At 40.5% G+C, this 26,805-nt stretch overlaps 1 protein-coding gene and 2 long non-coding RNA genes across 6 annotated transcripts; 2 read left to right on the plus strand and 1 right to left on the minus strand.

Moving 5' to 3' along the window:
- The first annotated feature begins 2,181 nt into the window (after positions 1–2,181).
- On the plus strand, positions 2,182–7,291 carry LOC143855542 (uncharacterized). Its single transcript, XR_013237909.1, has 2 exons — positions 2,182–2,833; positions 5,896–7,291. It is a non-coding gene; the product is annotated as an uncharacterized LOC143855542 (long non-coding RNA).
- A 2,931-nt stretch (positions 7,292–10,222) lies between these two features.
- On the plus strand, positions 10,223–17,862 carry LOC143855503 (uncharacterized). Its single transcript, XR_013237900.1, has 2 exons — positions 10,223–11,383; positions 17,091–17,862. It is a non-coding gene; the product is annotated as an uncharacterized LOC143855503 (long non-coding RNA).
- On the minus strand, positions 16,249–17,689 carry LOC143855502 (protein RGF1 INDUCIBLE TRANSCRIPTION FACTOR 1-like). 4 transcript variants are annotated; one of them, XM_077365637.1, is made up of 5 exons: positions 17,541–17,686; positions 17,328–17,464; positions 17,059–17,241; positions 16,725–16,940; positions 16,249–16,565 (listed from the first exon to the last, which is right to left on the minus strand). In XM_077365637.1, the coding sequence occupies exons 2-5, from the start codon at positions 17,328–17,330 to the stop codon at positions 16,356–16,358; spliced, it is 612 nt and encodes a 203-aa protein (XP_077221752.1). In that variant the 5' UTR covers positions 17,331–17,464; positions 17,541–17,686; the 3' UTR covers positions 16,249–16,355. The 4 variants fall into 4 exon arrangements, with proteins under 4 accessions (XP_077221752.1, XP_077221754.1, XP_077221753.1 ...); XM_077365639.1 differs by lacking the exon at positions 17,328–17,464 and having other exon boundaries at positions 17,059–17,173; positions 17,541–17,689; XM_077365638.1 differs by lacking the exon at positions 17,328–17,464 and having other exon boundaries at positions 17,541–17,684.
- Positions 17,863–26,805: the final 8,943 nt, after the last annotated feature.

The raw sequence follows: 26,805 nt of genomic DNA on the forward strand, positions 1-26,805 counted from the left end.
AACCTTAAACCGCCCTTGAAGGCCTCAAGGTAGAAGGACGTTTCGCCCTCGACCGAACTCTCGCAGGCTCGCTCCTCAAAACTCGGTAATCGAATGACGAACTCATGGGGAATGTGGTACTCATTATGAATGTCAGAAACATCCTTACTTATGAGGGTACAAATTTGAGAGGTAACCACTTCCGGTCTCTGAGACTCCCCAATATCCCCCATGGCTTCAAAAAAGTCTGCCGACTCTTTAATCAATGATATGTGCTGTTCTCCTATCGATTCTTGTATCATTAAACTAGGGGGGATTTGGTCGGGGCGATAGGCACTAACGGTGGCCTCTGAATCAGTTTTAGTCTTTTTGGGTATCTTTGGGTCCTTATCCTTCCTAGTAGATTTTCAATTTTCTCTAGACTCTATCGGAGCCGGCGGCTCACTAGCGCTAGCCTCATCCCTAATCTCTTCATTTGAATCGGCCCTAGGAGAAGATTCTGGGTTCTCCATATGGCTAGTGCTCCCATAAGGATTTTGCGAGTCTGTAGCATCAGACATGTTTAAGAACAAGAAATGGAAAAAAAATAAAAATGGGGAAGGACTTGCTGATTCTTGAACTGATGAAGTTATCGAGTAAACCTTCCCAAAGTAAGAAAAATCCCGCTGTTCTTTAGCGCCACCCTTGAAGCAAATTTTATAGGTAAAAAGGCTTTTGTAAAAAGTAAAAGAGGAAAAAGCTTTATAAATGGGTTAAAATCGCTAGGCGTGAAAAGTCGAGGTTACCATTTAAAAGAAGACACGTGTCGTGTCCCTAAACGGCGACGCTTCACATCTCCCATCATTGCCCCGAAAAGATGGCGGTTACCATTATGAGTAAAAGCGTCATTTCCCAAGGCAATAACCGTCAAAAGGAAAGTGGTCCCGTGACCGGTACCGACTCTATCCTTTTACGGATAGGTTCCTATCAAACAAACCGTGACAAACGAGAAAAAGGACAAGAAGAGTGATCCTTGAACATATTCATGCACCAGTAACGATCCATTTTAGGATGAAAACCGACCCATGCTAACACTCATATCCCTATTAGTCAAAGTAGAGGGTAACTTCCCGAATGAAGTTCTAGGTAAAAGAATCGGGAGCATGGATCTCTAAGTAAATGCATGACTCGGTAAAAGTTCACTTCGACTAATATGCACATGAATATTCCTACTGCTACGAATAGGTTGTAAGAAAAGCAGACAACCAACAAGTACAAGTAAAATAAACCTTCATTGATTTGATTAACTAGTTACATATGGAGGGCTTCAAGGCCAAAAAGTATGTAACCAGAAAAAGTAAAATACAAAACAGAAAAAGATTATGACCAGCAAAACGTCGATGAAGATCGCCCGAACTCCAGCGCCACCACCAAAAAGAAGCTGTCCCGGCTCGCCGCGCCCCCGAACATATCCACAAGGCGGGCACGAAACGTCGCGTTCTCCTCCTCCAGGAAAGCGGCCTTCATCTCGAGGTTGCACAGTTCTTCCGCCAACTTAATGAACTGGGTGGAAAACTCCAGGCTCCCGTCCTTGGCATGCCTTGCTAAGCGCCTACAGTTGCGGGCGAAAAGCCGAAGTCCATTTAAGTCATACATCTCGCAGGCGTCGTCCGATGGAGTGGGAGATGGAGGAGTGACCTTCGCCAGCATTTCTTAGGCGCTAGCGGGGGAGAGAGAGAGAGGCGCAGCGGTCTCCTCTTTCATCTCTCCTTCTTGCCCCACCTCCTTTCCAAAGGAGGCCCTCCTAGTTCTTTTCACAACCGGTTCTACTGGCGGCTCCGGCGGAGGCGTGAGGACAATTTTCACCACAGGCATGGCGTCGACATCTGCAATTTGGGCTTCAAATAGCCCTGGGATGGAAAGATCCAAGTCTTGCGCCATGGAACTGATAGAGAAAGTTGAAGAAGATGAAGAGAAAAATAAAGACGAGGTCACTGTCACAAAGATTTGGTTACTAAAATAAGAGGGGAAAACCCCTACAAATAGAATTCAAAAGGAGTTGAAAAGGCAATTAAGCACCCTTAGGGTTTTTCCCTTCTCTTTGCCACGTGGCACAATGCCATTTGCCCCAAAAATGACGCCCATTATGAAGGAGTCCCTGCTCGTCGCGTCGTCATGATAATGTAGACACCCCATTTTGTTTTGTTTTAATCAACAAATAAATTAGTGTGTTAAATCCATGTGAGAACCCCCTCTATCATTGATTTATATGTTTTAGGTCATTAATATCTTGATCTGACTTTACGGATCATCAATCGGGACAAAATAAGCTAGGGTCACTTCATAGCCCGGACCCTGATTCCATTCCGAGACCCGATTTCCGTAAATCGTTAGATCAATGGCAGATCTTGACCTGGGTCTAACCATCCAAAACCACCTAACCTCTCCTCTCATCCTAACCATCCAAACCTCACCTAACCTCACCTAACCTCTCCTCTCATCCTAACCATCCAAACCTCACCTAACCTCACCTAACCTCACCTAACCTCACCTAACCTTACCTAACCCCACCTAACCTTACCTAACCTCATCCTCTCATCCTAACCATCCAAAACCACCTAACCTCACCTAACCTCCTATCCCATTCTCCTATAAATACCCTCTCATCCCACCATCCAAAAGAAGAAAAAAGAACCCCTCTCTTAGAAAATTCATCCCTCTCCCTCATCTCTTCAAGGGTTCGGCCATCCTTGCCGGATCGGGTGATTTTGTACGTTGGGTGATATATATCAAAAGCAGTCATTATCAAGCAAGGAATCATCTTCAAGGAATTAACATCAAAGAAAAATCAAACACAAAGTGGGTTTCCAAAGAGGTAGGCATTTATTTCAATTCGATGTAGGGTCTGTTTTCATGCATATCTTTTACTTTAAAAGAAAAACCATGTTAGGAAGCATGTAGGGTCCGTTTTCCCCCTGGTTAGCCTCTGGTTAGACCCTGGTTGCACCCAGGTTCGCTGCTGGTTGCACCCAGGTTCGATGCTGGTTGCACCCTGGTTCCCTACTGATTCGCACCCTGGTTCCCCTGCTGGTTGCACCCTGGTTCCCTACTGGTTGCACCCTGGTTCCCTGCTGGTTGCACCCTGGTTCCCTACTGGTTCGCACCCTGGTTCGATATTGGTTCGCACCCTGGTTCCCTGCTGGTTCGCACTCTGGTTAGACCCTGGTTGCACCCAGGTTCGCTGCTGGTTGCACCCAGGTTCCCTCCTGGTTGCACCCTGGTTCCCCTGCTGGTTCGCACCCTGGTTCCCTGCTGGTTCGCACCCAGGTTCGCTGCTGGTTGCACCCAGGTTCCCTGCTGGTTGCACCCTGGTTCCCCTGCTGGTTCGCACCCTGGTTCCCTGCTGGTTCGCACCCTGGTGCACCCTGGTCCGCACCCTGGTTTGTACCCTGCTTCCTCCTAGTTAGACCATGGCTAGTCTCGGGTTTGCTCCTAACTTAGACCCGACTCACTTGACCCTAACCATTAACCCAATCCAACCAAGTAATATCCCAACACAATCCGAGTCGCATGTCTGAATCCATTTGGCCGAATCTCATAAGCCCGCCCACTTTGAATTCCGAAAATTCAAACCCTTGATGATTCCTATATGCTCAATTCTTTGATGCAAATTCCCAATTCCAAAATCCCATTGCTAGATCAATGTTTCTGAATCTCAAGTCCAATGCTCAAATGCAAACCCGATTCCAGATACAAATACCAATTCTGTCTTCCAAAATCCAAGCAACCTCGCCAGTGGAACTACGTGTGGCTTGATCCCCATCACGGGGTACGTAGGCAATTTGGCACTCCCAAGTTCAGTCGCACCTTTCTCTATCTTTCTCATTCCCTCACACTATTTCATCATCTCTTCCATCCCTTTTTTCACTAACCTCGAGAATTTAAATCGATTTGTCTTGTGTCTTTCAGAACCGTTGGATCACGGTTTCCGTCGTAAGGACCCTTAGAGCCCAATTTAGGAACACCGGTGTCGTGTCGTGTCCTAAGTTTTAGGGAGTCCTAGAGTTAGGAGTCCGGCCTCATCACGGACGCTTGCTATGTATAGCAACCGTGCCATAGGTCTAGTTACACTAGTCACCCAATCTTTCCCTAGGACAAGCCTAGTAAACTAGGATGTAAGGCAAACCTGCATTAGTCTAAGGGACCATTTGCATTTAGATGAGAATCATATAGCATCTTAGATGAAATCCTAAGATAATAAAATCTTCAACTTGAATTAAATAACTTCTCCTAAAACTGTTGAAACAGTCAATCCCGTCTAGGTCGGTGTCTTAGTTGAGTTAGGCATATGTAACTTAGCTTAGGTGCACCGAACTACGTCGACTCTGATCCCAGTGAGGCTTGGGTACGTAGGCAGCTTGGATGTCTGATGGCATACCACCCGCGAGTCGGCACCACAAACAAATTGTGGTGTTTTGTATATTAATTTTCTTGTAAATGCTTAATCAAATCACTTAGGACTTTCCATGAAATTAGAATTTTAGGAGAACTTTCACTTAGATTGAATCCAGACAAATTAATAAATCAAGATACACATTTAGGATTCACATTGAAATTAGATCATAGGATGCATGTCACTTAGTTCGCACATTAACATAGAGTTGAATGAGCCATTTAAAATAAATTTAAAAGAGTTAGCTTTTGGAATCGAAGACCGATTATCGGGCAAGAATGGTGCATGTGGTGGATAACTCCCCATACCTTCCATTCTCGTAACCAGGTAGCGAGTCTAGATTTCTGGTTAATTACGGGTCCTAGATCCCACATCTAGGTGGCGACTCTGTCAGTCTCTTTCGTGTGGAATTCGGATTGCCTTAGTGATCCCAAGTTCACAGGAAAGATTAATTCAAATCAATAATAAAATGCACACGCCAATCGCGTGGATACGAGAGACCAAGAGAGAGAGAGCGGCGGCTCGCGCCCCACACCCCTCTCGCGGGATCAGGGTACCACAGTTTGGCGACTCTGCTGGGGACCACCTAACTTCATTAAAATTTCAAAAGATAATTCATTTGAATTTAATTTAACTGGCTCATAAAAACTCTATACTTGTTAGATTAGTTTGTCTTGTTTTAGTTTCTCATCACATTTTACTTGAACTTAATCTAACAAAACCTGAAGGCATCATAGATTGCGCAAACATATTGCACACACCTACATCACTTGCATCTAAACCCTTGCATCTCACGTACACACACATCCTATTTTAGGAACCCGGAGTGTTATCTAGCATGGTTGACTGGGATTTCATCACCTGGTGCCTCTGTGCTAGAGAAGCATTCCACCCTTAGCCTAGTACCTGTATGGTACGTAAACGGATCTCTTGTTCACGTACTGATACGCCGGACACTGGTACAGTATATCGAACAGGGATTCGCGCTAAGGGAACTCTTGGCCTTACCCCTAGATTAACCCACACATGCATGTAGTATACGAACACATGTGTATCACGTGTGTGAGCCTAGTTTAGGATATCCTACCTATTTGTGTCTAGATTAGGCCGTAGACCATCTTCCAATGGCTACGATCGGTCCTAGGTACACGAACAAAGTCATGAGTCGAGATCCTCTCTCCACTCCGCTTGATTAGGATTAGGGTTGATGCCTTCAGGTAACACTGATAAAATGTGAAAAAAAAAATTTCCCTTTGGGTTAGGATATAAATCCCATCATTTCCAAAGATCTCATAGGATTAGTCATTCATGATCTATCCGTTGAAAGTAATCCTATGCAATCTCATCTTTTGATCATGTGTCTATCATTCGTCTTTTGTGGGATTCGATTGTGTCTTCATTGGCGGAAATTGTGTCTCAATCATTTGATCGTGCAATCTTGATGATCCAATCTTGCCTGTACCCTTGATCTCTTCCTCCTCTAGGGGCTACCTTTTTCAAGAATATTTCTGCTAAATCCTTCAGAGTTTACTCTCAGAATCCTTGAGCTAGGGGCATTTCCCTATGCGAATCAGTCATCATTGTCCAAAATTGAAAGTATCAGCCATGATGATGTTCAGAACGAACAAGCCTTCGCCGAGCCTTCAACGCTAAACAGTTGCAGCAGTTAAAGTTTTAGTCACTTACTATTTTATGTTGAGTCAGTCATCATGGTCAGTATAATTGTTGAGTCCGGTCTTACAGTTAAAGGTCAATGCCTAGTCCAGGCAAGTTATCTTCTGTTTCCCTTTCTTATTTAGAGTTGTGAATCCTGAGCATGTTCAGGATAGGTCGTCTGATGTAATAGCTTTTCTTTAAATAAAATTTCGGTCAGTTCCAAAAAGTTCACTTGTGTCTGTTCTTAAGTGTGCTTCTGATCTTAAAATAAGACTCCCTCTTCAAATGAGGACAAAATTGACGAAACTCCACTTGAGTCACAGCAATTACTTGAACGAGAGGAGGAGCGCCAATCCCAACCTTTCAAAGATGAAATTGAAATGATAAACACTGGCACTGAAACTTTGATTCAGTGAATGCCGATTGAAAATACATTACCCTCTAAAGAGTGTGAAGAATTGATAAAATTATTTCAAGAATAAGAAGATTGTCTAGAAAAGCTACAACCGATACCAGGGGCAAGACATAGATGGAAAGCTCAAAGAAAATGAATGAAGTGAATATCATATGCTATGCAAGGGGCATGGAGTAGAAACAACTTTCATATTTCCAATCGATGACCTTGGTTCTCAAATTCATAAAGCCAACAAATTCAAGATGAAAAGTTCAAGAGCAAACAATGAAAAGTGATCATCAGATATCGAGAGTACGAATCCATAGATGGAGGATGTCAAAGAACAAGTTTCGCTCTATGAAAGTCAAAAGCACGTATTAGAATCTTGAAAGAAGAAGATCCATTATCTCTTACCTGGAAATGCCGTCAAACTCCGCGAAAAAAAAAAAAACAAAAGAGAAAAAAAAATAATCAGTACCAGAGGGACTCTAGTAACCTAGATCGATTCCCAATCTGAACATCGAAAGGCCTCCTTTGGCCGATTAAATCCCAAAATCAAAACCCAATGTCAAAAGAATACCGATTTGCAAACCCTTCGAGCCTAAATCAAATTTTCTTGAAAACCCATCAAACTTGGGGCATTCCCCCGAACTACGCGAGACCTGATCCCTATACTGGGGTACGTAGGCAACTCGGTTGAACCGAGTTCGGTCGATTCAAAAAGGAAAAGAAATTCAATCCTTTCAAAAAAAAAGAGAGGGACAAGTTCCAAAAGAAGAGAAGTTAATTGTTCCAGAAAGAAAAGAAAAAAGGAAAAAAAAATCAAACAATTTATCTTCAAACTAGGGGCATTCGCCCTGAACTACACACGACCTGATTCCTACCTTGGGATATGTAGGCGACCTGTTCACAGGTTCGGTCGAAATCTTTGTTGAGCCTTAAGCCATTCTTTGAAAAGTCCTATCCTACCTATAAAAGTCCTTCTGGTGTTCAGAACTAATGAGCTAGGTCCTGAGATACAATAAAAAAATGAAATGATGATGAATAAGAAAAATAACGGAGTTTGAAGATCTGCTAGACTGAAAACCTGAAAGGGCGGTCTAGGCAAAATTTAAGATCATTCCCCTGCTAAGTTGAAAACCCGAAAGGGCGGCTTAGGCAAAAGCTAAGGGGATAGCCTGCTGGATCGAAAACCTAGAAAGGTGGTTCAGGCAAAAGTTAAGGCTAGCGCGGTCCGCCAAGTTAAAAACCCTGAAGAGGTGACTTGGTCACGGTAAGAGAATCAGTATAAGAAGGCAACAGCCGGTATCAAGACTGAAGATCAACTGAAGTTCAAGCAAATTCAAGTGATATCCTCAAAACTGGGGGCATTGAAGCTAAGCAATCTTAGGGGTCGTAATTAAATTCTTGAGGCATTACTGTTTCGAGGAAGAAGTCCGGTGTTTACCAATTGAAAAACTATTCCTTGAAAGGATAGACTTACCAAACAAAACATTAACTAAGTCAGAAGCATCACTATGTTTGTCAGTATAGTCAGTCAATCTTTATTATTCTAAGTTCACTCCTTCAGGGCTGCTCAATCCTTTGAGTAGTGCCTTTCATCTAAGTTTTCTCTTTAGAAAGAGTCAATTGTCGTTCCTATGTCCAAATGATGTAACTGTCTTGGTGAAGGAGGCCAGGCCTAGGCAGCTCCCTGCAATTATACCTGAAAGAGCTCGAGAATTTAGTCAAACAACTTCATTTCAAAGAAGATCAGCTCAGAAAAATTCAGAAGTAGAAACATCAGAAAGCCCAGCTTCCGTAAAAAGATCATACCCCAGGAAGGCACCTTAAGCTTGGAAGAACCTCAGATGCAATGGTGGTTGAGCCAATTTCTCAGAAAGATGAACCATTCAAATTCATAATTCCCTTCCGGTTAGTTATCCTGGTCAAGAAATGTTTATCTAAACACCTGTCAAGAAGCAGATCCCGCTTTTCCATGTTAATATCCAAGAGAGTCGTTGTTCTAAATTACCAATCTCAAATGTATTGTTCAAGGTTTCAGTTATCAAAATCCCCAGAAGACAAGACCAGCAGTCTCTTTGAGAAAAATCTTGTTGAAGTTTCATAAAAATGTTCCTAATCCATTCTTGCTAGTAATGGTTCTTCGTTCCAAAGGTTTGCCGTTTCATCATTCGTCAAAGTCCTAGTTTCCAACATCTTTGTCGGGCACGATCCATAATATCCCCGATTTCATTGAGTTCAAAAAAATAAAAAATTCATCAAATCCAATCTTACGTCAAATTCAAGTTCATGGAAAATCTCTAAATTCTTCGAGCCCGTTTGTGAACGGTACCTCTTTTCTCGAGCCCATTTGCAAATGGCCTCGTCTTCTCCTTGAGCCCGTTTGTGAACGGTGCCTCATCTCTCGAGTCCATTTGTGAATGGTTTCGTCTTCTCCTTGAGCCCATTTGTGAACGGTGCCTCATTTTCTGAGTTCATTTATGAATGGTCTCATGTCCTCCTTGAGCCCGTTTGTGGACGGTGCCTCATTTCTCAAAAAATCAAAAATTCATCAAATCCAATCCCCAATTCAAAAAATCCAATCCTACGTCAAATTCAAATTCATAAAAATCTCTAAATTTTTCATTGTTGAATTCATCAATCAAAGCTATCTTGTGTCGTCGAGCCCGTTTGTGAACGGTGCCTCATTTCTCGAGCCCATTTGTGAATGGTCTCGTCTTCTCCTTGAGCCCGTTTGCGGACGGTACCTCATTTCCCAAAAATAAAAATTCATCAAATCCAATCCCCGATTCAAACAAATCCAATCTTACGTCAAATTCAAGTTCATGAAAAATCTCATGTCCTCTTTGAGCCCTTCTGTGAAAGGTGCCTCATTTCTCGAGGCCGTTTGTGAATGGTCTCGTCTTCTCCTTGAGCCCGTTTGCGGACGGTACCTCATTTCCCAAAAATAAAAAATTCATCAAAACCAATCCCCGATTCAAACAAACCCAATCTTACGTCAAATTCAAGTTCATGAAAAATCTCATGCCCTCTTTGAGCCCGTTTGTGAACGGTGCCTCTTTTCTCGAGGCCATTTGGGGATGGTCTCGTCTTCTCCTTGAACCCGTTTGTGAACAGGTGTCTCATTCTCTGAGTCCATTTGTGAATGGTCTCATCTTCTCCTTGAGCCCGTTTGTGAACGGTGCCTCATTTTCTGAGTCCATTTGTGAATGGTCTCGTGTCCTCTTTGAGCCCGTTTGTGAACGGTGCCTCATTTCTCGAGTCCATTTGTGAATGGTCTTGTCTTCTCCTTGAGCCCGTTTGTGAACGGTGCCTCATTTCTCGAATCCATTTGTGAATGGTCTTGTCTTCTCCTTGAGCCCGTTTGTGAACGGTGCCTCATTTCTCGAATCCATTTGTGAATGGTCTCGTCTTCTCCTTGAGCCCGTTTGTGAACGGTGCCTCATTTCTCGAGTCCATTTGTGAATGGTCTCGTCTTCTCCTTGAGCCTGTTTGTGAATGGTGCCTCATTTCTCGAGTCCATTTGTGAATGGTCTTGTCTTATCCTTGAGCCCGTTTGTGAATGGTGCCTCTTTTCTCGAATCCATTTGTGAATGGTATCGTCCTCCTTGAGCCCGTTTGTGAACGGTGCCTCATTTCTCGAGTCCATTTGTGAATGGTCTTGTCTTCTCCTTGAGCCCGTTTGTGAACGGTGCCTCTTTTCTCGAATCCATTTGTGAATGGTATCTTCCTCCTTGAGCCCGTTTGTGAACGGTGCCTCATTTCTCGAGTCCATTTGTGAATGGTCTTGTCTTCTCCTTGAGCCCGTTTGTGAACGGTGCCTCTTTTCTCGAGTCCATTTGTGAATGGTTTTCTATCCTCCTTGAGGCCGTTTGTGAACGGTGCCTCATTATCCAAGTCCATTTGGGAATGCTTCTTATCCTCGTTGAACCCGCTTGTGAGCGGCGTCTCATCTCCTTCTAAAAACTGTTTGAGAGCGATCTTTGTCCTTTCCCTTCAGAATCCATTCGAAAATGATATCTCATTCTCTAATTGCCCGTTTGTGAACGGCGCCGCATCGAGTTTTTATTATTATTCAAGTTCTAGGGTTTCATCTAAGGTTTTGCATTATGTTAAGGTGCGTTGTGTCTAGAGAGTCCTTTGTCGATTAAAGCTACGCAAAATGGTTCTGTCATTTTTAACTTTGGTATTCAATGACTACGTCATCTCTACCAAAGAGGGGCATCTGTAGACACCCCATTTTGTTTTGTTTTAATCAACAAATAAATTAGTGTGTTAAATCCATGTGAGAACCCCCTCTATCATTGATTTATATGTTTTAGGTCATTAATATCTTGATCTGACTTTACGGATCATCAATCGGGACAAAATAAGCTAGGGTCACTTCATAGCCCGGACCCTGATTCCATTCCGAGACCCGATTTCCGTAAATCGTTAGATCAATGGCAGATCTTGACCTGGGTCTAACCATCCAAAACCACCTAACCTCTCCTCTCATCCTAACCATCCAAACCTCACCTAACCTCACCTAACCTCTCCTCTCATCCTAACCATCCAAACCTCACCTAACCTCACCTAACCTCACCTAACCTCACCTAACCTTACCTAACCCCACCTAACCTTACCTAACCTCATCCTCTCATCCTAACCATCCAAAACCACCTAACCTCACCTAACCTCCTATCCCATTCTCCTATAAATACCCTCTCATCCCACCATCCAAAAGAAGAAAAAAGAACCCCTCTCTTAGAAAATTCATCCCTCTCCCTCATCTCTTCAAGGGTTCGGCCATCCTTGCCGGATCGGGTGATTTTATACGTTGGGTGATATATATCAAAAGCAGTCATTATCAAGCAAGGAATCATCTTCAAGGAATTAACATCAAAGAAAAATCAAACACAAAGTGGGTTTCCAAAGAGGTAGGCATTTATTTCAATTCGATGTAGGGTCTGTTTTCATGCATATCTTTTACTTTAAAAGAAAAACCATGTTAGGAAGCATGTAGGGTCCGTTTTCCCCCTGGTTAGCCTCTGGTTAGACCCTGGTTGCACCCAGGTTCGCTGCTGGTTGCACCCAGGTTCGATGCTGGTTGCACCCTGGTTCCCTACTGATTCGCACCCTGGTTCCCCTGCTGGTTGCACCCTGGTTCCCTACTGGTTGCACCCTGGTTCCCTGCTGGTTGCACCCTGGTTCCCTACTGGTTCGCACCCTGGTTCGATATTGGTTCGCACCCTGGTTCCCTGCTGGTTCGCACTCTGGTTAGACCCTGGTTGCACCCAGGTTCGCTGCTGGTTGCACCCAGGTTCCCTCCTGGTTGCACCCTGGTTCCCCTGCTGGTTCGCACCCTGGTTCCCTGCTGGTTCGCACCCAGGTTCGCTGCTGGTTGCACCCAGGTTCCCTGCTGGTTGCACCCTGGTTCCCCTGCTGGTTCGCACCCTGGTTCCCTGCTGGTTCGCACCCTGGTGCACCCTGGTCCGCACCCTGGTTTGTACCCTGCTTCCTCCTAGTTAGACCATGGCTAGTCTCGGGTTTGCTCCTAACTTAGACCCGACTCACTTGACCCTAACCATTAACCCAATCCAACCAAGTAATATCCCAACACAATCCGAGTCGCATGTCTGAATCCATTTGGCCGAATCTCATAAGCCCGCCCACTTTGAATTCCGAAAATTCAAACCCTTGATGATTCCTATATGCTCAATTCTTTGATGCAAATTCCCAATTCCAAAATCCCATTGCTAGATCAATGTTTCTGAATCTCAAGTCCAATGCTCAAATGCAAACCCGATTCCAGATACAAATACCAATTCTGTCTTCCAAAATCCAAGCAACCTCGCCAGTGGAACTACGTGTGGCTTGATCCCCATCACGGGGTACGTAGGCAATTTGGCACTCCCAAGTTCAGTCGCACCTTTCTCTATCTTTCTCATTCCCTCACACTATTTCATCATCTCTTCCATCCCTTTTTTCACTAACCTCGAGAATTTAAATCGATTTGTCTTGTGTCTTTCAGAACCGTTGGATCACGGTTTCCGTCGTAAGGACCCTTAGAGCCCAATTTAGGAACACCGGTGTCGTGTCGTGTCCTAAGTTTTAGGGAGTCCTAGAGTTAGGAGTCCGGCCTCATCACGGACGCTTGCTATGTATAGCAACCGTGCCATAGGTCTAGTTACACTAGTCACCCAATCTTTCCCTAGGACAAGCCTAGTAAACTAGGATGTAAGGCAAACCTGCATTAGTCTAAGGGACCATTTGCATTTAGATGAGAATCATATAGCATCTTAGATGAAATCCTAAGATAATAAAATCTTCAACTTGAATTAAATAACTTCTCCTAAAACTGTTGAAACAGTCAATCCCGTCTAGGTCGGTGTCTTAGTTGAGTTAGGCATATGTAACTTAGCTTAGGTGCACCGAACTACGTCGACTCTGATCCCAGTGAGGCTTGGGTACGTAGGCAGCTTGGATGTCTGATGGCATACCACCCGCGAGTCGGCACCACAAACAAATTGTGGTGTTTTGTATATTAATTTTCTTGTAAATGCTTAATCAAATCACTTAGGACTTTCCATGAAATTAGAATTTTAGGAGAACTTTCACTTAGATTGAATCCAGACAAATTAATAAATCAAGATACACATTTAGGATTCACATTGAAATTAGATCATAGGATGCATGTCACTTAGTTCGCACATTAACATAGAGTTGAATGAGCCATTTAAAATAAATTTAAAAGAGTTAGCTTTTGGAATCGAAGACCGATTATCGGGCAAGAATGGTGCATGTGGTGGATAACTCCCCATACCTTCCATTCTCGTAACCAGGTAGCGAGTCTAGATTTCTGGTTAATTACGGGTCCTAGATCCCACATCTAGGTGGCGACTCTGTCAGTCTCTTTCGTGTGGAATTCGGATTGCCTTAGTGATCCCAAGTTCACAGGAAAGATTAATTCAAATCAATAATAAAATGCACACGCCAATCGCGTGGATACGAGAGACCAAGAGAGAGAGAGCGGCGGCTCGCGCCCCACACCCCTCTCGCGGGATCAGGGTACCACAGATAAGAACCGTCATTTCAAATATCGAAAATGATTTGATGGTTCCCCATGATGTGCAACGAGGAATGAGAAACTTAACGTAGCTCGCATTTAGGAGACTCGGTCTCATCCCGTAAAACCGACCCTGTATTGAAGATCGGATTGGTCACTACAAAAGTGAGTTCACACAACTATCGGCACCGAGTGAATCCCATATAGAATGGAAGAACCTCTAAGTTACTTCCTTGACCCAAAGATGGCTCAAGGAAGTGGGGGGCAATATGTTAGGGGTAAAATCGGGCGTAACCATTGATTAGCGACACGTGGCACTTCCGAATAATTAGAAAATGACCTACTGGTTTTAGAAGGAATGATCATAGGATTTTATCCTCTCCTTATAAATAGCGACGTCTCTAGTTAGGAAACCATCCCTCAAAGAGGTAATACGCTCTAAGGCGGTGGCTTTCCAACTAAGGGAATTTTATTAAAAAGAGACTTGATCGTTTAGGGAAATAGGATATCTATTAAAAATAGATATAAACTTATCTCCCGGCCAGGAAGTCGACCAATTAGGCAAGCTCCTAAAACAATAAGATTCTAATCATTGCGGACTCTTTTTTCTATAAAAAGGGGCCCTTGCATTCATAATGGAACTACATCTAACTTGATCCTCAACAAAGAGGTACGTAGGTAACTTGGGAAGACCAGGTTCAGTCACATCCTCTCTCATTCACCCTCGTTGGTAAAGACTTCTGAACTTCATTTCCTTCCTTCCAATTTTCCTGTGATACCGATTTCTAGCTTAAATATTGAAATATCATCTGGAACCAGAATTCCGAGTCTACTAACATCTTTTCTGTGAGTGTAAGTTGCTTATAGGATCGACTCTATCACCGCTAGATCATATTAAGCATATTTCGTCATCATCAATACTATCATATCCAGTAGGTAAGGATATGACCCTTCTGCGATATTCCTTCCTATACATAAGAGCAAGGAAAGGAATACATGAGATTTTTTATGATGAGTGGGCTTGCATGCACTATCAGGGGACCCTTGATATTTGATCCAACTGGAGCCCACTTTTTCCACTTTTGAAGAGGCTGTTGCTGGATCCTACTTAAAATGAGGGATGTCAAAAAGTAAAACATGAATTGCATTTGGAAATTTACAGCCGGTTATTGTAATGTAAATATTAAATGGAAAACAAACAAAGCTAGCTAAAAAATTATGTCCTTTTATATTGATTTTAGCTATTTTTTGAGCAACAAATGACGGTGGGAAGGTAGTATTAGTTTCTCTCTCATACACAGACATTTTTCTCCGACTGATCTAGTTCATGGTTAAAGTTAAAAATTCAACTATAATCTCTGAAAGTAGATTTGTCTTTTACAAATATAAAACAATAACATGGTAAAGGGAAAACTTCCAAATTCAATTATAATCACGGAAAGTTGATTTGTCGTTTACAAAATTATAAAACAATAAAATGGTAAAGTGAAGGGAAAGTGATAATTCCAGCCCCATATATGTTTTGTTACCAGGACGCTTCTCTCCATCCAGAATCTTTTAATTGGCCCATAGATTTTGTTGTAGGGACGAGTGGAGGGGGCCCATTCCCTTATAACCCATAAACAACCACATCATTTTTCCGATCTACCCCTCCACACGGAAGCAACATGGGAACCACGAGATACTACATCAGGTTTCCAAGATCTTTTCCGAGGGACATTTTCGCCCTCAGAGGCAAACCGGGGTTACCACTCCCTAAGCACCTTTTTTAGGGACCCGGGTGAGAAGAACTCACGACAAAAGCTAGCTGTTAGAGGGAGGGTGCCCATTTCCTTATAACCAATCCACATCCACATCACTTTTTCGTGTGGGATTAATTGCTTTTGCGTGGAACCCCAACATATGTCTGAGTGTAAAATCCAAAGACAAGGTTCTAAACAAAATGAAATGGGTGGAAGGTACCAAAACGAGATGGTGGGACAATGACCTCCGGATATGGTATTGCCTGTCAACATTAGACCCATTGTTTATGTCACCTTGTGGCCACATGACCATGCAAATGGTGGCACCAGCCGTCCTCCTCGCTGGCGACACCATGATGCACCACCTGGCACAGATAGCACATCCACGATCCACCTAACTGATCGGTGCTGTTTTTGTTTTGACGGTAGATTTTGGCCTATTTATAAGGGATTTGCTACGGGCCATCGAAGAAGGTATTTCACGAGAGGGACTGTTGAATGAGAGAGCAGGCAACATGGGTTCACTTTTCAACAGATTTTTTCATGTTATCTGAGGTGGTTGCCCTCAACAGCCGCACCCGGAAATGCCTTCTGGGATAGTCCCTAGCAAATCCCTATTTATAATCATCCAATCAGTACAAGAGCTGGATTGCCAAGATTTCATTTCGAGCCGCCAGCTGTTTACAAGTTTCCAGCCCCAACTTGATGGATGGCCAGATCATTATCCACATGGACGCCAACCAAAACCACCTAGCGTATCTTTATTATTAAAGGCCCATGTGATGGCTAGTTGGCTACTGATATTGGCACAAACTCAACTTTTTTTTCTTTCTTTAATTGGCTTCTAAGAGGTGTTTGGGAACACTAATAACTTCTGACTAGTGTTTAAATTATCAAAGACATGATGAGTTAGTGCAATTATCAAAACATGGTCGTGTCAATATCAGTAGTCCCAAGTGATTGGTGGGCCTAATCAATTAACTATTTTAGAGACTCTACTAAGACAGCCTTTACTAATAAATCAAATGTATACATTGCAACTTCCACCAATAATTCATCATTATTTAGAGAGAGATCTATAGAGAGAGAGAGAGGCCTGTTTTAGGAAGTAAAGGGAGCTCTATGAGGAATTCCTTTTCTTCTTCTATGAATAGGAGGTGGAGGCGTAGAAGGGTAAATGTCTTGTTGGATACCTTCACGCAATTCCTCTTCATCTCTTGAGTCCGAAATCCCTTCTCCTCTTCTTTCCATTTCATCCACCTTGCTTTCTAAAACAAAGCAAGCATCTCCATTTCTCTTTATTCCTGCAAGCTAAAAAATGGAGCACAAAAAATGACCAACAAATTATAATTACAAATAACAACTAAAAGATCTAAGAAGATGATCTAATGAAGATGATGACGAACGAATGGACGGTCGGATGATGATGTTGTTGATCAATTGTGAGAAGTTGGAAGATAGATAACTTACCTTACATCCCAAAGAGCAGAAACGGAAGGGATCTAAGAGGCTTCTTCCACACAATTCACATGAATGAACAACGCCTTTCCCTGTTCTAGGCTGAGGCCTCTCGTTAAGAAACAAAACTCTTGCACTATTAATCACATAAGTCTGCACACCACTAATGTCAAGAACTTTTTGAATTTCAGCCACCCTCACCACGTCGTGATAAGATGATCTCCTTATCTAAATCCCAAAACCCAATTCAAAATCCATGAAAAATCAATCAAATAAAATGACAATGAGGAGGTTTCAAACAATTCGAATACGAAGACTTGATTCAAAAAAATGAAGAAACACTCACCTGAATAACTTGATGACCCTTGTGTCTTGCAGATCGGCAATAGTAGCAAAAGGCGGGCCCAGCGCAATCGAGACAGAACATATTGCATTCGCTCCTGGTGGCGGCTGAATGCGTCCTGCAAACGGAAAAGAATTCCATGGAAAGGAGTGATTCTAGCCATGGTGGGACTAACATTGATTCCTCCTATGGAACAAAACCCAGAAAAAAAAAATTAAAATTGTTGGTCTAGGAGATACATTCTTTTAATTCTCTCTACCCAAGATTACTACCATTATAGGAGCTTAACACAATGTGGATGATCGAATTCTGGCCGTTGGATATCTTCAATGGAGAATATGCAGAGGAAAGACATGGAAGGGGAAGGAGAATAGAAGAGAGCTTGGGAAGAAGGAGATGCTTAACCGGCCTGCAACTTAGAATTCAACAACACAACAACGCCTCGACAAGGAACAAAACTCATAAACAAATGTGCTTAACCTTACCCATCTAACGGTTGATGTGAATTGGGGTGGCTGACGTGCTTTGCTGGCCGTCCGATTTGAGAAAAAGGAAGTTTTGTTTGGCAGGTTTACGCTACTTTGGCTCTTCTTTGCGTCTCTTCGTAGGCACGAGGTCGGCAACTAGGCTACTTATTGTTTGGGTGATATTTTAGTGTTCAAGAAAATGACCTCATCCTACCTGGATGTCTCGGGGACAATGTGGTTGACGTGGAACCACCTTGACCGTTGGATCTTGTTGTTTGAGGATGATGCGGGATAGCAATGGTTAGAATTTAGTAATAACATACCGAAGTGCCCTTGGATCTTTGTCGTATTATCAATAAAATGGCGAGAAGCATGCCATATGAGGGATAAAATTATTTCGCGTATATAATATTAATTAATGCAAGTCTAACAAGAATATGAAAAATTATAATATTTAGCTTTGTTAGTTAATACATTTGCCTAATATTATATTAGGGAAATGTCTCACAAGCGGAAAACTCGGCTTTCTTTGGAGGAAAAGTATTTAATTTCGGGCCAATTTCTCTTGCGGCTATTGTTGCACTAATTTCGAACAAATCAATACCTGGCTTTTGGGCATAACTCTTTGCGACTAACCAAGCTTTGTGTCTTTGGAGAGAACCATCGGCATTGAGCTTGGACTTGTAGATCCACTTATGTCCAATTGCTTATTTGTTTGTAAGCAAATCTACCAATGTCCAACTATTGTTCTTCGTAATTACATCAATCTAGTCTTTCATTTCATCACACCATTCTTCCTTTCTCACTGCATCAACAAAACTAGAAGGCTCCATTGCGAAACAGGCAAACTCACATGAATCATATATATCAGCAAGACTTCTCATTCTCATGGGAGTGGAATCACCAGATGAACTTGGTGATCCATTAGGATTTGGTAAACAAATCTTAAGGGAAGGTGCCTCACTTGATGTGTTTTCATTTAGAAAACATAAGGGGGCTTCCACTTCATTTTTTCAATTCGATTCATCTTTTTCATTAAAAATAGCATCATGACTTAGGATCAATTTTTTGAAAATATGATCATAAAGCCTGCACCTTTTTGTCTCCACATTATAGCCAATAAAAATACACTTTCTACTTTTATCATCTAACTTTTGTCTTTTTTTTCAGATGGAACTAAAGCATAGGCTATAGAATTAAAAAATTTAAAATGACTCATATGGAGTTTTTCCTTGAACTGCTTTTGTAAGAGCGTGATTCCATAGGTATACCACCGTGGCCACTGCTTCAGCCCAATAATCACTAGGCAACCCCTTGTATTTTAGCATGCTCACTGCCGCCTCAAAAAAGGTTCTATTTTTCCACTCTGCGACTCTATGTTGTTGTGGGGTATAGCTCGTTGTCAACTGTCTTTTGATTTCACTTTCATTGTAAATATCCTGAAATTCTTTGGAAATAAATTCACCACCACGGTCAGTACGAAGAGTAACAATAGAATGACCACTTTGGTTTTCAACGAGTGCCTTGAACCGCTTGAAGATAGAAAAAGCCTCATCTTTTTGTTTCAGAAAATAAACCCATGTCATTCTTATGTAATCATCGATAAATGGAATGAAATACTTATTTCCGCTCAAGGATAAGGTTTGCATTGGGCCACAAATATTGGCATGTATAAGCATCAAAGGCTTATATGCCCTCTAAGACTTACCACTTGGAAATTGCTCATGGTGATGTTTTCTCAAAACACAAGCTTCAAATACTTTTCCATCATATTTCAAAGAAGGAAAAAACCAACAGTCATATTCAATTGTTGCAATAAAGACAATCCACCAAAATTCAAATGTCCATATCTTCTATGCCGAAACATAGAGTCATCATCACATGCACTAAAAGCATTGAAAACTAGTTTTGAAAACACGAGTAGAAACATCTTGTTTTCTGTCATCTTAATGGACAACACTAGTTGCATACTCTTCTTCTCATAGAGTAGACATTCACGTTCATCAAAAATAGCATGGTGCCCCTTTTTTATCAATTGGCCCAAACTTAGCAAATTTTGAGCCAACCCAGGAACATACATAACATCTTGAATTTGTTTCCTGCCAACCATGGTAGAAACTACGATGGTATGGGACCCTCGAGGGAGGTGGGAAACCCCTCTCGTTCTCCACATGAATTGGAGAGCTCTGCAATGGCTTTCAAAATAGTGCCCTCACAGTATGAGTTGATTGCATGCGATACCACCTGATTTGGAGTAGAAACTCGAAACCAAGTCGTACCTAGCTAAGTGTCCCCGCACATATCCAAAGAAATGATGGGAAACTGAAGATAATAGAGTCGCCATCCAGGATTTAGGCCTGTCACCTATAATGATCTATGTGCAATGGATAACCAGAAAAGGAAGGGTCCGTGGTCCGTGCCTGGTTACGAGCGGGGAAGTGTAGACACCCCATTTTGACCAGACCCTAATTCCCCAAGATCAAATAAAGTTCCAAAACTTAAGCCCAAAAATTTCTGAGGATTTGAGCCCTAAAATGCCAAAGAGCTCGAAAGTACATTTCCAGACCATTGTTGAAGTCTTTCTGGAGCCCGAATGATCATGAACTCCATCGATATCAACCATTCAATTACCCTTGATACCCTTCCTCATGTCCCCAAAATTTAAAAAAAAATTCATCATGAAATACCCTTGAGTTTTGGTATTGGCACCCCCTTATTTGCACCCCTAAGCTCCAAATGCTTCATTACAACCTTGCGTGGATATTTTCACTTACTCATCCTGTCGTTTAGTGTTTGAAAAGGTACCAAAAAGTTGTTCCCATTCCCCATCTTCTCTTAGATCTGATCTTAGAAACCCTCTTTGACCTCCATGAAACCCTAGATTCGATGATCTTTGGCCTATATCTGAGCATCACTGGCTCTTTCCCTGTAACTTCAATTATAGCAGAGAGGAAAAACAGAGGTACGAGATAGATGAAGAGAGAGATTGAGAGGGGAGGAGCTGATTCTCTCCTTCGAGTAGAGAAAGTGAAGAGAATTAGGGCCTTCTTCCATTTTTGATAGGAAATTCCAGAGGAGAGTGAGAGAGAGGGTTGTAAATTCTGTAAAGGAGGAGGAGCAAGGGATCTAAAACTATCCTTATCAACCACATCCAAACCCTACTCATTTCATTTTCCAAGAGAAATTGTGGAAAAAATCAGATAGCAAGAGAGAGAGAGTTTCTTCTCTGCCGGCTTGCCGCGGTTCCAATCGGCTTTATTTGTGTCGTTAACCTTGGATCAAAAGCTTTGTTGAAGGGAGAGGATGATATTCGATACAAGGGCCATATCATTTTCCAGAGAAGGTATGTTTTCTTACTATTTTCCCATCTTCTTTGGCTTATCATTTGTGATGGTTCGATCCTTAGGTTCAGATGAGCCTTCTAGTTCTAACATAGCTATTAGAATGAGATTTGTTGGTGAGCTTGTCCTCTGGTGGATGTTTTCAATGCTATCTTTTTTTAAGACATCAACATGAAGATTTGTTTTATAATTGTGTCCCTCGTCTCAACTTTAAGGTTTTGATTCTATACTCTCAGTCTATGAGAAGGTCAGTTTCTAATCTATTGAGAAATCATATCTGGTTCACTTCAATTTGAGGCCATCTACATGTTTCCTTTAGTTCTGTCCTCATGTCTCAGTTGATCTGCTAGATCTTGAAGCTGTACGTAATTTATTTTTTTTAGTCTCATAATTGTGTACATGTAAGCTTAGTTGGGATGCACAGGTTTTCTTTCAAGTCATATTAATGTGCATATAAAAGGGTAGTCAGTGTGTCTAGTTCAATTGGATTCAAAGTCATGAATGTGTGGCTCTGTGTTATCGTGTTCTTATTGATTGGATTGGGCCTGAAGTTATACATATGTCCTATTTGGAGGTTGTAGTTATATGCATGCAGATGTTCGCTGTAAGATTGTTGAATTCTAGGATAACCTCTAATTGGAAAAGCTATTTCTAAATTCTTATCCTAGTGAGGGTCTAACTGAAATCCTAATGTCATCTACTGGTGTGGATTGAAATGGTTTTGTTAGCCCAAGGGTTCCTCATGGGTTCATTCAATCAAGTTGTTTTGATGATTAACAAACGCAATTTGATTAGTCGTTTATGGACTAATTGTTTGCCACGAGTGTTGTGCCATGGGAAAGAAATTCACAGGTTAATCCATGATAGCACCAATACACATAGATAGCTTGAAGATGAACCAAACAAAGGACAAAGGAGCTAGAGCATACTTGGACAAATCATACCTTGGAGGATCAACCAAGGAGAAGCTCATCACAACCATCTCAAAGCATTGAATAAACAAAGGAAGATCATTAAAGGCCAAAGCTTGTGGATCAACAACTTGCAAAGGAGCTTGAACCAAATGGTGGCATCATCCTTGGAAGGTGTCAAGCAAAGAAGCTCAACCTTGAAGATCCCAAAGCAAGACAAGCACACCATTGAAGATCAAATGAAGATTGGCTCAAGAGAATAAGAGAGTACTTAGAATGGTATTATGTATCACCTTTCTCTCTTATGTTTTCTCTTGATCAAAGCACATCTTAAAACCCCTAAAAATATATTTTTCAAAGAGACTAACACACCCTTTAAGGACTTAAATGGATAAGTGAATGGCCATAGTGGTGCACCAACATGTTGGGTCCCATATGGCATTCAAGGCAACATTGAACAAAACAGAGTTCCGAAGAAATAACCTGGACCAACAACTAAATCCTACCAAAACTTGTTTAATTATTTTCAAATATTTTTGAAAATATTTTTAACAGATATCTCTCATTTTTCTCATATCCTTAGAGTATAAGAACGTTGAAATCCGACAAGAAACGAATGAGATATGAATTTTTCAAGTCTGACATAGATTGCTGGAAAACCAGTCTCGGAATTTCGAGAATTATGCTCGGAACTCCGAGAAAACAACTTGGAACAAAAAAAAATAGTCGTTGTGGCCCAATGGCCAGTTGACTGTTTGACCCGAAAATGACTGTTTTGCCCCTGAAACGGTCATATTGAGTTGGGACTTCATATATACCCATTCAAATGGTCCAAAATAATTGATGAACACACACCAACTCAAGTAAACCCTTGAAAATTATTTGGCCATTATTTTTGGGTAAGATCTCTCTCCATCTCACTTGTGCTTTGATTAGGAAAAATTCTTTTGAGATTGGATTAGGTGTTACTTGTAATCATCGTTGAGAGTGTATTGTGAACTTAACATTGTATTAGCCTATCTAGAGGCAAGTGAACAACATCCTTCTTCTCTTAATTGTATTTGGCAACAAAGAGCGCCGTATTTAAGACCCTTGGAGCTTAGACGCTCGGATTGTACAAGGCGAAAGGAACGCCGTATTTAAGTTCCTTGGAAGATAGTGAATACCTCAAGGAAAGCAAACTTGAGAAGAGTGGAGTAGGTCTTGGGTTTAAGACTGAACCACTATAAAAGCCCTTGTGTCAAAGCCTCTTGTCTCTTCATCTCTACTCTTGTGGTAAGTACTTAACTCTTGTGGTTGAACATTATTCTTAATTTTATTTTACTGGTATGAACCATCCACAAAGTGTTTGTCAAAGAAACTAAAAAGAGAGTAGATGAACTAGGGCTCTACCAAGTGTTTGATAAAAGGCCTAAAAGAAACCATTCATCTTATTCCTTCATCTTGTTGTGGAATTTACATTATATTTGTAATCTTTAATCACCCTCCAAGTATTTTGATAAAAAAACTAAAAAGAAAATAATCAACTTTGGTTTTCAAAAGTCACGTAACAAGTGCTTGTTAATAGGTCTAAGAGAGAATATTCATTTAAGCTTTTGAAACTAATCTAATAAAAGTTTTTAACGAGGATAAATTTTTAAAGACACCTAATTCACCCCGCTCTTGGGTTGCCTATTGGGATTTCACTTGGTATCAAAGTTAAATGCTCTTATATAGATTTTTGAACTTTCAAATTTCTTCAAGAGAAAAGATCTATATTAGCAACATAATAGCTTCTGGACTTCCTTGTTCTGATGGAACCGACAATGGATCTTGGTCGATCCGTATGAGGTCTTATCTTAAGAGTCTAGATAGTGAATTATTAAAAGTAATTGAAAATGGCTTTGTATTAAACTCCAAATCTAAGAGAATTAGTGAATATGATAAAAGATTATATTGCTTGACCTCAAAAGCTATGAATGCAATATGTTGTGCCTTACCTTTTCACATGTTTGGTAAAATAGCTAATTGTAAAAATGACAAAGAAATATGGACCTTACTTGAAAATGTTTTTAATTTTAAATATTTTATGGCATTAGAAAAGTACAATGAAGAAAATAATGATTTTGATAAGAATGAGCCTCTTACAATTGATGAACTTCTTGATGGATGTGAGAAACTAAATGATGCCTTAAATCTTGAAGTCCCCAAAAATAAAAAACTTAAAAACTCTCTCAACTCAATTTCTAAGGAATTTGAAAACCTTGAAAATTACTATCAAAATTTGCTAAAAGAAAAAAGGAAGTTAATTGAAAATAACAAAAAATTAAAAAAGAAAATACAGGAATTAAAAACGAAAGAAGAGAATCTAAGGATAAACACATCTCATGAACTAAATATTCTAAAAGAAGAAATTGAAGAGATAAAATTGGAAAAAAAAAAACTAGAGTTGGAAAAGAAATCCCTACAAGTAATGAATGCTAAACATGTTTGTGTACCTATGCATTCTTGTAGTTGTTCATCTAGATCCCCATCTTCCTATTCGTATGATTCATGTGATTATTGTTGTAGATTAGGTCATCACAAATCTATGTGTAGACTTAGGTTTGTAAAATCTTGCAAGTATGTGTGGACTAGAAAAGATGATTTATTTTGTAGAACAAACTTGCATGGACCCAAGATGGTTTTGGTTCCAAAACCCCCTACTTGATCTATTTATGACTTAGTAGATGTAGGGCTCTGCTTCAATATTTACATCATATGAAAATAGTCGTTTGAATACAAAAATGTCTATCTTGCTTGAATGCCATGTATCCATATATTGTGCTTAACTGTTTATTTTTTTGAAAATCCAAAGTCTATATGCTTAAGACTTGATTTGTATTAGACTTTGACACATTGCACTAAATTGTTATATCAATTGGAAAAGGTTCCCTACATATCTCATTTGATGTCTAGTTTATGTTTGAGCTAAAATTGTCAAATCCTATGTAATGTATGCTTCTAGATATAATATGCTTGATTCCCATGTATCTAGTTAGTCTTGAGCTTAAATGCCATATCCTTTTTGTTTATTTGGGTGTTAGATGCCACATTCTTATTTCCTTACATCTAGCCTCATATGTGTTTTAAATATCACATCTTTTTTGAAAGAATCAACTTATAGATACAATAAACTTATATTGTTTGATTCTTGTGTATCTATATGTACTACTCTAAGTGCACTCACTAAGACTTAGATCATTTTTCACTTAGTAGCCATCAACATGACATGCCACTCTAGAACTTAATGTGAAAACCATAGTTGGTCCTTCATGATTATCAACCCCTCTCTGCCCATGAGTTCATGATAAACTCACAAGTCATATCCTTCATCTTTGAACTCTAGTTTTGGACAAAATTGGCATCTGCTAGATTATTTGGTATTTAATATATTTATGATATTATTTCTAGTAAATCTATAGATCTATATGCCATGTCTAGGAAAATCAATGAATATCCTTCCTTAGACATCTTTCTTGCCTGAGGTGAGCAAATATGGTTCTAAGTCCCTATGCACCTTGTTGTCCTTCCTCCAGTCACAAGACTTTTCTATTATGTGCTAAACTGTCATCACTATATATAATATGAAGTCTTTGATGAGTCATGTGTATTTGTATTCCTAAAAGCTTATAATGAATATCCTCTCATGACTAGTATGGAATTAGAAACTTAGATGATATGTATTTAGTCATGGTAGTTCTTTGGAATACATATGCCCAAGGTATTCACTTGATATTTATCCGTAGAGTCCTTGGATCCATCCCTTAATTCTTATAGAATATATTTTGTAGGAAAAATTAAAAATGGTCTAGATTCAATGTACTTAAGTAAAATTGAAAACATCTTGTGAATCTAGTATCTTATTTGGGCATATTTCACCTTGGTGTTTGATACCCTATACCTTATGATGGAAACATGTGTTTCCCACACATTTTGGTTTTCTGATGGGCTTATGCACTTTGTGCCTAATGCCTTGTCTTTATATTGGTGGTTTGTGGATGTAAATGCAAATATTTGGATCATGCACCTTATATGTCATGTTCTTTATATCCAAACATGGTAGACTATCCATGGATGTTTTGGTATAAATTATATCTTCCTCATGATTACCCATAATGGTATACTCTGACTCATGAGCCATGGATGTCTCTCTTAGACATAGTACTTTACTGTCCATTCTTCTATGTCTAAATCCTATAGAATTGAGCCAAATTTGTATATTTAAATAACCTAAAGTTATCACCCCTTGTTGGTAGTATCTACATAATTGAAATGTCAAACATTAACCTTAAAAACTACTCAATTGGTGCCCATAGCCAACTTTGACCAAAGGGGGAGTCGGTACCTTCACAATAATTAAAATACTTAATCAATTGGCCTTGTGCCATCATCTCAATCATGAATAGGTATATGTATTTGTATGATCTCCCTAGCTTGTTTGTATGCTAAATACTTAGGGAAGAAAATTTAAAATTGTAGAAAATGATATCACACTTAGGGGGAGCATGAGCCAAAAATTGCAAAGCTTTGGTGCTATGGCTCTTTATCATGATGAGCTAGCTCTTTATCATGATGAGCTAGACTATGGCTATCATTTTAATCATGGTAAACCGACACTTAGAGAGTGTCATTGTAGCCCAAGGGTTGAGTCTAACTTGGTAACTTTTGAAAAATATATCCAAAAATCTTTGGAGTCTATGTGAGGACAATCCTTTGGATTCATGCATTGCATGATTCTTTTTTAAAGGGGGAGCTTTAAAGTTAATCTTGTCCTCTATGTCTTATCATATGATTCTAAATGTGTATATTATTCCTGATATGATAAGTACAATCATTTGGAGCATGGTTGCTCCATATGGGTTATTTTGGCATTGTCTTGTGCTTAAATGTGTATTTTGAGTTTAAGACAATTAACCCATAGCCTAGATTTTAAGGTCATATCCTATTAGGCTTACCTTGGATCATCTATTTGATTTCATTTTGTATCATTTTGATATCAATATGTGGTAA

Source organism: Tasmannia lanceolata, unplaced genomic scaffold, assembly GCF_043159265.1.
Source record: "Tasmannia lanceolata isolate RefF3 unplaced genomic scaffold, GAP_Taslan_0.1 ptg000021l, whole genome shotgun sequence".
In the NCBI taxonomy this organism is placed as follows: domain Eukaryota; kingdom Viridiplantae; phylum Streptophyta; class Magnoliopsida; order Canellales; family Winteraceae; genus Tasmannia; species Tasmannia lanceolata.

What these genes read in the sequence shown, in the direction of transcription:
- LOC143855502 (XM_077365637.1), bottom strand. An exon ending in AGGGTCATCAAGTTATTCAG is followed by an intron (nt 16,941 to 17,058) that starts GTGAGTGTTTCT and finishes TTTGGGATTTAG; the next exon opens with ATAAGGAGATCATCTTATCA. An exon ending in TCTGCTCTTTGGGATGTAAG is followed by an intron (nt 16,566 to 16,724) that starts GTAAGTTATCTA and finishes TCCATTTTTTAG; the next exon opens with CTTGCAGGAATAAAGAGAAA.